The 14,475-nt window shown below is 39.2% G+C and overlaps 1 protein-coding gene across 2 annotated transcripts in view; it reads right to left on the minus strand.

Moving 5' to 3' along the window:
• Positions 1-7,271: 7,271 nt before the first annotated feature.
• The window catches only part of LOC117288162 (ataxin-7-like protein 3), an 81,205-nt gene continuing 74,001 nt past the window's right edge, over positions 7,272-14,475 (minus strand). For both annotated transcript variants that reach the window (XM_033768884.1, XM_033768883.1), the window contains exon 6: positions 7,272-8,788. In XM_033768884.1, coding sequence (XP_033624775.1) covers positions 8,634-8,788 — 155 coding nt within the window. In that variant the 3' untranslated portion in view covers positions 7,272-8,633. The remainder of the gene's footprint in view (positions 8,789-14,475) is intronic.

Genomic DNA, 14,475 nt, shown 5'->3' on the forward strand with positions numbered 1-14,475 from the left:
GACACTTGATGGAAAAAATACTTTCCATGCAACACAAATGGCAACATGGCAACGGGAACAGAAAGCGGATGCTGAACTTCAGAAGCTAGAGCCATCCATTAGACGTACGCTGATTGTACCTGATGCCCTGCAGAACCTGTATTCTGCCAATATAAATCCTGCAACAAGTGAGCCAGTATTCACCGCTCCTGTTCAGAAAGCCTGGTTTGTAAAACCTGAAGCGGATTGTGACTGTGTAAAACAAGCAGAGGCAACAAATATGGCTTTCTTTCTACGATGTCAAAATTCTGACACAAAGCCTTCATGGACAGTGTTCAATCAGTCAGTCTCATCACAGGAGTCACAGCAGACAGCAGTTGGATATCTGCCCATAATTCTTGCTCCGGCTCATGAGTTAAATATGCTAAATACAGTTGTTAAGAGATGCATGGCAATATCTTCACACTTTGGCCAGGAGCATACAATCCTTACTGTGGACCAAGCTCTATTTTGCAAACTCATGGAACTGAATTGGTCTATTGATGAATATCGAGATAAATTAATCCCTCGTCTTGGTGGACTTCATGCAGCGATGAACTTCCTGAAGACCATAGGAGATCACATGGCTGGATCTGGCTTAGCTGAAGTATGGCTGGAGCGTGGACTGTTAGGAGAGGGTGCTGTGCAGCTGGTCTTGTCAGGAAAAGCATACAAGGCTATGAGGGCTCACAAACTTACCCTGCAAGCCCTGTGGCAGCTTTTGTTGCCACAAATTTCTTGTTTGCTGAAGAATCGTACAAGGAATGTAGTGATGAAATTTCTGCATTTGCAATAGACTTAGAAAGAACTGCAGAGCTGATAACATGTCTGAAGCACGAACGATTTCAGAAGCTTCTGAGAGATTTTGTTGCAAGTAAATCTGATGATGTGAATTATGTCTTCTGGTGGAACTTCATGGATATGGTGTCAATCCTACTGCAATTCACTCGAGCTCAGCGAGATGGAATCTGGGAGCTTCATCTCCACTCATTCAGTATGATGTTGCCCTACATTATGTGATTTGACCACCTGAACTATGCAAGATGGGGTCCAGTGTACTTAGCCGAGATGCACAAACTTCCAGAGCCTGTGCTAACGGAGTTTCAAAGAGGCAACTTTGTCGTCAAGCGTTCTGCTCAAAAGTTCAACCAAGTAGACCCAGACCAAGCCATGGAGTGGATAAATGGCAAAGGAAAGAAAGGAGGTGGAATCGTAGGCATCACAAAAACAACATCAGCACTATGTAGATGGACCCTTTCGTATAATCTCAGGTCTCTAATTGCAGCCAAAACCTATGCAATTTACGATCTCCGTCATGGCAGTCCACATGTCCACAATGAAGCAACCAAATCACGGCAAAGCGGGACAACGATGATGAGATGGCGTTACTCACGGCTTTCGAGAGATTCAAGATGTTTGCATCAGTTTCCCCCGGGTCCTTGCAAAATCTTGCCACAAAAGACTTAGCAACAGAGGAATTCAGAACTCGTTACTTTGTGCCAAAGAACTCGGACAAAAACAAGTCAACACATTCATTGAAGAGAGAATGATAGTACCTGAGGAAGGCATTAGGCCAGACGTCACAATCCATGCGTCTTTGTGTAATGCAAAAACATTCGCATCTCTTTACAAAGTTGTCAAAGACAGTAAAGACAAAGACAAGAGAACTGTCCTTAAGGCAGATAGAAACGTTCTGCAACGCCTTGTGACTGCCTATGAAGCAGGTCGCCCAGTTGACTTGCCAGCTGTATTGAAGCATGAACTTCTTCCAGTTCCTATCTTACTTGCTGAAATGAATGGTTCACTCCGGACTGGAAACAAGTCTGTACTGGCTGATAAACTAACTAAAGACATGGTTTGTCCTGAAGCTATTGATACAATATACAATACAATACAATGGGTTTTTATATAGCGCCATTTCATTTAGACCACAGCGCTTTAAACGAACAATAGCAATGCAGATAATACAACAAATGAACAATAAAGCAATAAACAGACACTAAGGAAAAAGATGTTTTTTAAGTGCTTTCTTGAAAATAGGCAGTGAAATTGAGGTGCGTATTGTGATGGGAAGATGGTTCCACAGTCCTGGAGTGGCTAAGGAAAATGATTTAGATGCAGCGGATTGAAGAGATTTGCTGCTCGGTTTATTTTCAGCAAGACGGGTTTTGTCTGATGCTGAGCGAAGCCCAGCCCTAGTTTGAATATGAAAAGAAAAACAAGATGAAAGATATGCTGGTGCAAGGACCCGATATTGAACTTCATAACTCCTCATCGTGCCTCATCATTGATGCAGGCATTAGTGGTTGCTCTGGGCAAGCCTGTCAAAGCTGTGACATTCTGGGATTTGGCCGACACATTCGTAAGAGCAGTACTGAAAGCAGGGTCTAACTATCAACGGATAGACATTGTGTTCGACAGACACAGAGAAGAGACTATCAAAGGTGCTACCAGGTCACGATGCAAAAAATCAGCTCAACCAATCAGATGGCCTATTGAAGGCCGTAATGTTCCTCTTCCGAAAAACTGGACAAACTTTCTGTGGCTTTCTGATAACAAAACTGATCTTGCAAACGTCCTGTCTGAGGAGCTGTGTTTTCAGGCACCTGATGATAAGGAGGTTGTAGTTTTTGGGGGATTTAGAGATGAGCTTGAGGTTTGGTCGTCAAAGACAACCACCAATTTGACCCAACAGAGAGCCACACATGAAGAAGCTGACACAAGGTTGGTGTTACACGCTGTTCACAACCAGTTTAATACAGTAGTTGTGTCATCAAGAGATACTGATGTTCTCGTACTGGTGGTTTCTAACTTCCCACGTGCACAATGTGAACACCTTTGGATGTTGTCTGGTACTTACAAGAAACGGCAATATATACCCATTGAAGAAGTTTTCAACAACTTACCAAGAGATTCAGCAACGCATCTGTTATTATATAACACCCAAGCAGATCCTTGCCATTTGATTGGAGGATTGTCCGTCACGTGATAGCAAATAAAAGTACCATTGCACGCTGAGTCACTCGCCGTGCTTTTTCGTTCCATCCGAAAAGTACCATTGCACGCTGGCACGCTGCCAGCGTGCAATGGTACTTTTCGGATGGAACGAAAAAGCTGAGTAAAAACATCACTGCGTGCGCGTGTCTTTGGTAACGCAGCAGGTGTTACTGCAAGAAGGCATAGTAAAATTACTAGCATTCGGCTTCTACAGTTGAAATTGTTTGTTTTGACAGTTGTTTCTTTCAATCAAAATGTAATGGCTATTCTGTTTATGCAAATTAGGTGATCAAAAACTCAAATTTTATTCGGATTCAGCATATACGAATTATGAACTTGGTTCCATGCTTTTACCCCAAAATGCCCCTAACATGCACATTTTTCAGGAAATTCCACTAGACTTTACCGAGATATTGAAGAAAAATGATTTGTCTGTTATGGCGGCACTAATTTGCATATTGTAGTAACTTGCAAAGTAGCTTTTCTATATAGCGCCCTCTCTTGGTTGTTACTGTTAAGTATTATTGTTGTTAACAAAATAGCTGCTGTTGAGTTCAGTCTTGTTTAATAAAGCTACGTTCAGTTCAGTAAAGAATCGTTTCAACGACTAGTTGTAACACATATTTATGAGTATAATTACCACTTATTACCTGAGAAATGTTTTAATCCTATTCTGTGACCTTCAACGTCTAGGTGCAGATGCATCACTTGTCATTTTTTATTGTCATGTTACAGAGGTTTGCTTAAATGGTTCAAAAAAAGTCAAAAATATGATTATGCAAATTAGATGGTAAAAAAATCAAAAATTCGCTTGGGAACCATCTTTTTCGGATTCAGCACACCAAAAATGTGTTAACAAGCCTGGTTCCGCACTTTTACCCCAAAATGCCTCAAACAGTCACTTTTTCCAGAAATCCCGCTAGACTTTTAGCATTTTTGGTGAAACCACACGGCATTCATTTTGTTTTCATACTTAGTGTTATTTGTGTAGTATTGATGATGATGATCGTCATAATTACATCAATATACTCGCCATCAAAGATTTTTTTGTACAAACTAAAACTACCCAATGTTATTGAATTCCTTGACATTTAGAAACATAATTTTCTACCACCGCATAGTATTTTCCTATGCTTAATTACATAAAAAGAGGTTATGACATCATAATGACGTAATTCAAGGTGAATCCATTCTCAGATTTTTTGGAGCACGACTTCTTTGAAGTCTGTGGGTCAAACTGATACTTTGGTGAAAAAATGGTGCTTTTGTCCGCCTTATCAGGATCTTTTCCTTTTCCACTATAGGATGTGAATGTATTGATGTTTTCCCGCCACGGTATCCGCGTCTGGTAACCTTAGACACCACATGAAAGGTGCATTTTTATTTTAAAGGGTCCGTGTAAAGTATCAACAGATTTAAATTAAACTAACATGGTTAGAAGATATTGTTAGTAGAAAGTGCTGTAGGTTTTATTTTTTGTTTTAAATGAGCCAAACAAATCACACATAATTTTCTTCTCAGAGAGACAAAGTTATTTAAGTATGTAAAACGAACTTTCGTGACAATGGGGGTCAGATTTGAATGCAGTGACATAAGACATACATGTATAGCGAGAGGCAATCATTTTATGCATTCTGAAATTATCAAAGACTCCGGAGTGGCTTCTCTCTGTGAGTTCCTGAATCACAACAATTGACAATTAAACACTACCAAAATTAACAACTCAAAACACTAGCATTTATTTTTCCAAATCGTTTTTAATAGAAATTAAAATTTTGATATATGTGCATGTACACACAATTATTTTCAAAAGAACAACTAGTTTTGGATTCAGACTGAATTCAGACTTCAAACTGAAGTATAAACTTGCCAAAGTGTTTTTAGAGCACATTCTTGTTTTAATCAAATTAATCAAATTTACTTCTACAATAAACTACTGATAGACTAGTATTTAAATTACTCTACTGTCAGTTTGGCTCAAATAAATTCACTTGAATACACTGAAGTTCTATCGAACTTCGAACTGGTGAATAAAACCAGCATGAACATCAAAGATGCTCTGAATTTGGATCACTTGGACTAACCTCCCATTGAGCCAAATATAATGCCCGACAAGGTGGCAGCCTGTCCACTCCTATAAGCCACTTTTGTATAGACGATGTGACCAATGTTAACACTCAAACTGCCCTCTGTTGACAAACACTGTACATGTCATAATAAACAGCATTTTTTGCATTCTGAAATTAGTCGTGATAAGATTGTGTGTACTTTCTAGCTGGCGGCCAAAACACAAAGGTTTTGCCCGTCGGTATGCGGTTTTTGAGTGACATCAGAGGTCACATCGTCTATAACAGGACAAAATTCTGGATCACACAATAATTTGTGACACACTCTGTGAAAATGAGTCAGATGTCGCCCAATGCATTATTAAGTTTAATGGACAGTTTAATGTGGAAAATGTATATTAATAAAAAAAATGATATATTTTTTCTATATCTTAAGATCTATAGTTGCATGGTTAACCTTTAGAACACTTACTTTTAGGCAATAAAGCTATGAATACAACAATTTTGTGGTCATACATGTACTTATGTCTAATTTGTATCCTTTTGCACGAAATGGTAGTTTAAAATATCATTTTACTTGTAATTCGTTTTTCACCAAAAATGGTGTAGTGGCTTATTTCAAACGGGAGTAACTCAGCAACGCGATACACCCCAAAGCTTAGACATATACCAAACTACTGCTGCTGATGTGTTCTTTCCAGCATAACTCAATTCTTGAAATTGCCTACATCTGACTCATTTTCACAGAGCGGGTCACATTTGTTTCACAATAGGGTGCAAAGGTCATCATGTGGTAAAATCACCGTGAGCAAGATCATATTATTATCTGAATTCATATTTCGAATTTGGTGAATAATTTACTGGGCTAAAGTAGCGACACTGCAAATATTTTTGTTAGTTACTTTCTATAATAGATATTAAAGGCCTTGTTAAGAGTTTTGCACTGTGATTTGATGCGTTGCTGTAGTGTGCAATGCTAACAAAACACTTTGATAACAAGTTATACAGGTCCTTTCCTGAGACAACTAAAGCGTTGTTTATTAGAAATGGACAATATTTTTAGACTGCAGTGGAACCATAACCGACAATGATGTCCTTTGAGTCATCGCTTCAAATTACAAAGTTTTAAAAGTCGACCCCCGACAACTCTTCAAAATTTGCCAACTTCACCAACTTGCCTACTATCATCACTTATTAAAAGGAAAATAAGACAAAATTATCATTAGTGAATCACTTTGGTGTAAATGGGTAAAACCAAAACGAATATTCTTTAGTCCGATGCAAATTTAACATCTGTTAAAAACTATCATTGTCATCCTGACAAAGAGTAATGGAAACGAGGACTTTTTTTTCACATATTGTTCATTCCTAAACTGCTAGGCCTACAAAAGAAAATTATATTCAGAAAAAGACACAACAGAAGTCGAGATTTCCTTTTCCCAAATATCTAAATGGCGCACGGCATTGAAAAACTATTGTTTATTCAAGTTACTGGTCTTGAATTTGAAAAAGGTTGCTGGGTAAGGATTGTTACATTTTACTTTCTGCAAGGGAACACTATTGGATTGATGTGATCTGATACAATATTGGGTTGCAAAAAGAAAAACTAGACATTAGGTGTTTGAAACACAAAGCTGTTCCGTGTTGTTTTGCTTTGATCATGGAGGAAGGAAGAGAAGGAGCGTGAACGAAGGGACTTCAAAAGTCAAACCTGTGGTACCGCGGTCGTTAAAGGACACCTCGTAATCACCCACATACCTTATACAGACAATGGGCGACCTGGCGTACTATGTGAGTTTGCATGTGCGCACTTGGTTCTTCACTCAACTATGGTGTCGTATATCAAATGGATATAATAAAGAAAATATAACTTTTTTGAGACCTGATAAAAATTGTGTACACTTGTACACAATACCCAAATTTTGAACTAATAACCAAATTTTGAACCACCGCTAGTGACCGGAAAGTCACAAAAAATGTAAAAATATGCCATGATGTTTCCGTGAAACACCACAAACGGTAAATGAAAACGTGTATATTCACAATTCTTGTCTCCAATGATTCAACTTTACACGAAGGCAACGGTGCAGAGCGGCGGTACCACACCTTCTGTACAAAGAGATCTAATCCTGCTCGTTAATCGGCCGTCCAGCTGGAGGTCTCCTATCTTTTTCCACTGGTCAGACAGGGGCATTGTCAGGGTATTTTTTGTTACTCTGCGGTTTTGCGGGTCGTTCGAGCTCCTTCTCTTCCTTCCTCCATGCTTTGATTAAGCGCTTCAAAGATTATAGTTTGTCTGATTTCAAGAAAAAAGAGTTTTGGTCTTTTTCCAAGGTGTCTATAGACCAATCCAGGCGTACCATGGGCACCGGGCACCGCAATGGGCACCGCAAGCTACTGCTGCGGTGTACTTGTGCTTAGTATTGTGCACAAAGACACGAGAAAATCATTTTCCTTTTCACTTTTTATGAGAATTGGATGTCTTCCTTGAAAAGATATGAAATTTCCCTGATATGGCAGCATGATATAACAACGTACTATATTCTTGATACATGTAAATTAAAAAAATTAAGAGGAAAGTAAAATACTGAAATTCTGGCAAAATACCTTGCCGATGTAACGCATTTTAGCGACTATTATGCAGTTTCCGCGTCTTTGACCCCTAACTCACCAAAGACAAGCATTTTTGGGTCTCAGTCCCCATGTAGCCTGGCCGCAGTAACGTGGCGTACCCACACAAGCATAAAACAACAAAAATCTCCGCGAAATTCACTGATTCCGTAAGCGCCAACTTCTTTCTTCGGTAAGCAGAACCATGAAATTTTGCCCTTTCCTATTGAAAAGCCACTGATGACAGTGGCAATTTGGTAGTGCAGAAAAAAATGCTGCCTGGGGATGGCAGTCTTTCATTCTTAAAAAAAAAAAAAAAAATCCCGCCCCAGTTTGGAAAATCTTGGATCCGCCCCTGCATATAAACCCATATTGCATGGCCATATCACACCCTGCGTCTTGTGTGTTTTAACTGCGCGCCAAGTTTGCTGGTAAGTTTGAAGATAATGCAATCACACGCATGCTTGTGGAATACAAAAGAAAAATATAGCGTCCCACTACGCCTCGGCATCGTTGGATATGGGTCGCAGTTAGCGCTATATTTTACCGAATTCCACTCACGCTTGTGTGATAACTTATATAGTATAATTCATCAACAGTGCACAATGAGACCATGGAAGAATCAGTACTAGGTTTACATACTATCTACAGTGTATAGTGTAAATACTTAGGTATACTTACTGCCAACTTAAAGGCACTGGACACTATTGGTAACTACTCAAAATAATTATTAGCATAAAAACTTACTTTGTAATGAGCAATGGAGAGAGCTGTTGATAGTATAAAAACAATTGTCAGAAAGCGGCTCCCTCTTAGTTTTTAAGAAAGACCTAATTTCTCACTAAAATATCTGAATTGATTTTGAAATTGTCAACCATCTGAAAGCACACAACCTGTTTCCATTGCCTTAAAAATAAAAATTAACTAGTGGACCTGCTGTACTCAATCTAAAATGTCATATGCATCTGAGCATGCAGAGTGTAAAGATGATGACACAGAATATGAAGTAACCGCCTGTAACCCTGAAGGTCTTATTTTACTCTTCTTTCGTTGTGTCAGCTTAGTGCAACACTTTTTCCGTTTCTTCTCCTGTGAATCTGTGTGAGCATGAAAAAAAGTAAAGCAAAAATACATTTGGTATTCACAATATCTCTATATATATAGCATTGGTTGGGGGCCTAAAAGAAATACTGGTGACAAACTAAAGATGAAAACCACTACCTGGACAAATATTACTTTTACTGGAGGAAATACAAAACACAAAATTCCTGAGTCACCACACTTAAGTACAACACCTCTATTTTTTACTCTTTAAAAACAAGCAAAAATGGCTTTGTTGATGTGTCTTCTGATCAAATGTTATAAAATTGATTGTACTGTAATCTAAATGATGAACTTTTAAAGAAAATGCCTCTACGACAGGTGGGAGGGTAGGGGTCAGCACTCTTAATGGTATTGTGTTCCAGTGGCGTAACCAGAGGGGGGGGGGGGGGCTGCGCCCCCCCTCCCTCAGTCAGATGCACTACAGAGAAATTTACTACAGCAAAATGGCCAGCGAAAAAGGTTGCTTAGACCATTTCTTCTCCACATCGAAGCGCCCGTCTTTGCCTCGTGCTCCAACACCTAAGAGGCAGAGACGGGAAAATACAGAAGACTCCGATTCTGATATGGTACCATCAGAGTATTGCATGGACTCTGCATCCGAGGATTCCGCCAAGAATTTCAAAGAAGATGTATCCGTTAGTAAGACTGGGAGCGCTAGTAGCACAAGTGCCCTGACAAGCACACGTAGCAGTGAAGCAAGAGCTGTTGGTCCTCAAGGTTTGTGGCCATTTGTTATAAATTGAGTTAATCATAGTAATAATGAGTATTTAATAATAATGATAATAAAACAATACAAGCAGCGCACACCTCGACCACTTACATTTTCGCGGTTTATTCCATTGGTGAATAATATTCTGTTGAGTTTACAGGATTTTATTGGACTAATGTGCATTGTATATGCTTTGTTTTGCTTTTAATAGTAAAATGATGAAAACCTAATGTGCTGTTAAAATGTTGTTTTCCTTTTCAGACATATCATGCTATCCTAGAGATGAATCTCAACAGCCACGCCTTGTTGCTTATCCTAAAGACAACAAGAAGAGATCATTCTTATCAGTATGGTATAATGAGTACCAGTGGTTAGAGTAGTCCATATCAATGGACAGTGCATTCTGCTTTGCCTGTCGTCATTTTGCTCCTAAAACAAATGATAAGTTCTCTAAGATGTGGTTGTTTTCACAATCTTTTGTTACCTGCTGACTATGTAGACTGTTTTAGAACTGCATTGGTGTGTATCAACTATCAGTTAACATATTTAATAATAATCTTGCACTTCTTTGGCCCCCCAAATTTAATCTTTTCCCCCACTTGCCCCCCCCCCCCCAAATGATGTCTAGTTACGCCACTGCTGCAGAATTACTGTGTCCTAAGGATGAGGAACAGCAATTATTCCCAGAATAACATAAAATAGTGAAACCAAAAATCACAGTCTCCTAACGATGACCAGAGTAAGCTAGTCGAAACGTTGAGACCAATTCAAGAACTGACTCCGGGGTACTGCTATTTAAGCTTTACAGTAGTCCCAGCCAATTTTCTATACCTTCCGCCCGGGTAGTAGTTAAAAAGCAGGACAGTTATTTTCAGAACTGAGAAGGCTCCAGAACATCTGATAAATCTACTCCGCGGTAGTAGAATAAAGAAAGACAGTTCTCAAACTCTACATGGCAAGTAGATACACACATGGTACAAACCAAATCTATACTATTAATTCCCTTACCCGCGCCATCTTGGATTGAAATTAGAAGGTCTGGTGGTTTGGCATCCTTGTGGAATTCAACACGGTTGTGTCGTTTCAGATTCTACAAGTCTACAAAAACCCTGACCCGAAATCCCTTAAACGAGTCGTCTGATTGGCTGATTAATATCATTAACAACGAGCCCCCCCCCCCCCCCCCACATTCCAGTCCAGAGTGACTCATTTGATGTTTGGAAGATGGTACAGATGGTGTAAATATACCATTTTGTACAGAGGTGTTTTAATTTCGCGTGTTAAATAAAATATATTTAAAGGCTTAAAGTCACCTGGAAAAAATAAAAAAAAAATAATATAATAATTGTTTTTAAGGATTTATATGTTTAAAAAAATAAAGAAAGTTGTGTGGGGGGTGACTCCACCTACCCCTTTTGTGACGACAATCGAGGCAGACTTTGCCTCGATCGAACATCGAACACACGTACATGTACGTGCAAGTACATGCAAGTCCTAGTCTGAGTTTGTACGTTCGAAAAAGTTTTTTTCCTTGCATTTTACCGGCAATGTTGACCAGGTGTATTGCTGCTGGATGCAGTAAAACAACTAAAGATGGGGTCAGTTTGCAAAGTGGTCAGGTCCGACATCTTTTCCAGCGCTGTGCAGCAAACACTTCGAGCTGTCGTGGTTCGAGAATCCGGAATACACTACACATTTTGACATGAAGAGAAAAGTTCTTTTCTGAAACAAAACGCCATCCCAACAATTTTTCCAGCTAGTGGGGAAGTCGAAGAAGGTACCTGAAAGACGTAACGAACCTAAAGGAGCATTTGCCTTACATGAAAAAATTCAGGTATTGTTTCAACTTTGAGGGCATGTTTTAAGCTTGCGTCAAGCGTCACTATCTTGTGTTGGCACAACATGCGATTCATCGCGCCTCGATTGACGCACGAATAGCGCCCTCTCGGGTCGGGCTTATTTTCAAATTTGTAAACAACATGGAAACTAATTTTTGTAAACCTTAGTTAATTGTTTATTCATATTCCACTCATCAAAACACATATTTTAGTAACAAAAGCTTTATTTTGACAAAAGACCACTTCCAGGTGACTTTAAGAGAAAGAGACAAAAATGTGACTTTTACAGCTTTAAATAAGTCACTCATGTACATGTAGGCTTACCCAACTTTCCAGCATTTTTTTTTCATGCATCAAACAGCAACCCCATTTGCTAATAATTGTTATTGTTCCATTTAACCATGTACCATTGGTCCATGTCATCGCCACACACAGAACATATACACAGAAATTGCAACATTTTCAAAAGTGATGCAAAACGTATCTTGCTATTTGTAAATAAGTGACCAAGAAGAAGTGTATACATTACTGATCCTTTTCATATAAGTTTTGCCAGTTAAACGATCAAATGAGTACATGAAATTAACGTTTTAGAATAGTGTGTTTTCAGAGTTACGGAACTTTGTGAAACATCAACAGCTGTTTTGAAGCTGTAAAAAAAAACATCTCATCGGTCAAAGTTCTGAAGCAAAATGACATTGTATTGGTAAGTCCATTTCACAAATTTTGTTAGAACTTTGAGCAGTGTTTTGGTCAGGACTCAGGATGGCTCTGGGATGACTGAGAAACACGACAAGAAACGTATAACTTACTCAAGATAACAACTCTTCTCATATCGATCTACCTCCCAAATTCCTCGCCATTTACTTGATGCGCTCAAGAGAAACAGTCTCCTTAGATTCAGAGGTAAACGAGCGGGTCGTCGTGTGAATGGATCTGAACATACCTTGGATGAGCATTTTACAATTCCTACTTTGAATGTCACCAGACCAGAAAACACTATTGTTAACTCACATGGTATTGACAGACCTGTGCTGATCAATATCCAAACGACACAGCCAACAAATTTCCTTCCTACTGTGATGCTTTTTAACGCCCGTTCGCTTGGCAATAAAATGGGTGATTTGGAATCCAGACTTTCATCATACAACAACAGTGTCCATATAATTGGAGTTACAGAGACTTGGTTTTCCACAACCAATCCCGCTTCTGCCCATCAACTCCCGCTCTTTCAGTTGTTTGCTCAGGATCGTTGTGATCGCAAGGGAGGAGGGGTTGTCTTGTACGTTCATCAAGATATCAACGCCAGAGAGGTTTTCAACAACCATGTTCCTTCCCACCTGGAGGTTATGTGGCTGCACCTGAGATCATCAAGTGCAGTTCGACTAACTCGAGACATCTATGTCTGTATTCTGTATTCACCCCCTCGATCGCAATACAAAGATGAGCTAAGTGACCATATTGTTGCAATTGTTGATCTTGTTACTATGACTACTCACAATGCATCAGTAATGGTAATGGGAGATTTCAACGACTTATCCACCGGTGTGCTCGAACAACAAACTATATTGAAGCAAGTGGTGAATGAGTCGACTAGAGGTGATGCAGTACTTGATAAGATATTAACTGATCTGAACAATGACTATCATGAACCTGAAATCAAAGCGCCTATTCTAACAGTGACCATGCTGTCGTCCTTTATCAACCACTGAAAACAGTTCCAATTAAGAACTCCTGCAGAGTTTCATACCGGCCTTTTCGAGACTCCTCCATTCGTACATTTGGACGGTGGATAACACAAATGGACTGGTCAGAGCTATACGACACGAATGACCCGGACACCATGGTGGAGAGTTTTCAAGAAACCATCGACGTCAAGTATAGACAATGTTTTGAACTTGTGACTGTTAAACGTAGATCTAATGACAAGCCATGCTTAAATAATGATCTACGCAGGTTAATTATTCAGCGTGACGTTGCTTTCAAACAATGTCCAGTTACCTATAAAAAGCTGCGTAACAAAATTCATAGAATGATAAAGTCAGCCAAAACTAATTTTTATGATCAAAAGATTTTGCATTTAAAACAATCTGAACCAGGAAAATGGCACACACAAATTCGTAACTTGGTTGGTTTAAAGAAGCGGTCATCCTCCCTTATATTTGATAACAAAACGAATCTTGATGTGGCTAATGAATTAAATGCTCATTTTGCTTTGATCTGTTCAGGGGCCGATTTCACAAAGAGCTAAAATTGATTGCAACTGCAAATCAGTCGTAGTTGCTTAGTAAAGTGTGATGTCACAATGCAAATCACTATGGTGGTACTGAAAATTTGTCTTACGATGGATTTTATTGCTTTGTGAAATCGAGCCCAGGTCTTCCGCCATTGTGTGCAGAGACATTGTCATCATATCTACCGGCACAATCCCCGCCGCCTACAATTTATCGATATCAGGTCTATACAAATTTATGTCAACTCAATTCGGCTTCTAAAAGAATTTGCCTATGAAATATCAGAGCCATTAACTCATATTTTTAATTCCTGCCTTAATGCTGGTTGTTTTCCAAGCAAATGGAAAGATGCTTGTGTGTGTCCTGTGCCTAAAATCACCAATATTACCAGTTTTGATCATTTACGGCCAATTTCTATAACTCAAAGAATTTTTGAAGGGTTTTTAGCTGATTGGATGATGAATTACATATTATTGATCCTAAGCAGTTTGGTAACCTGAAAGGTAGTTCAGTTTCGCATTATCTTGTTGACATGATGGATACAATACATAAGAATATTGATAAGGGCGGAACATCAGTCAACTTGTGTACTGTTGATTTTAGCAAAGCTTTTGATCACGTCAATCATACAACTGTTGTTGAAAAATTAATTCAATTGGAAGTTAATCCAGCCATCCTTCCCACCATATGTAGTTTTCTTACAGGTCGAACCCAAAGTGTTCGGTATCATGGTGCAATCTCAACCCCACTAAGACTGACATGTGGTGTCCCACAGGGCACAAAGTTGGGACCAATCCTCTTTTTGGCCATGGTCAATGATGCTGCCAATGATATCCAACATCGATGGAAGTATGTGGATGATCTCAGTGTGGTTGAGATTAGACAATGATGCAATGATC

Source organism: Asterias rubens, chromosome 3 (genome assembly GCF_902459465.1).
Source record: "Asterias rubens chromosome 3, eAstRub1.3, whole genome shotgun sequence".
Classification (NCBI taxonomy): domain Eukaryota; kingdom Metazoa; phylum Echinodermata; class Asteroidea; order Forcipulatida; family Asteriidae; genus Asterias; species Asterias rubens.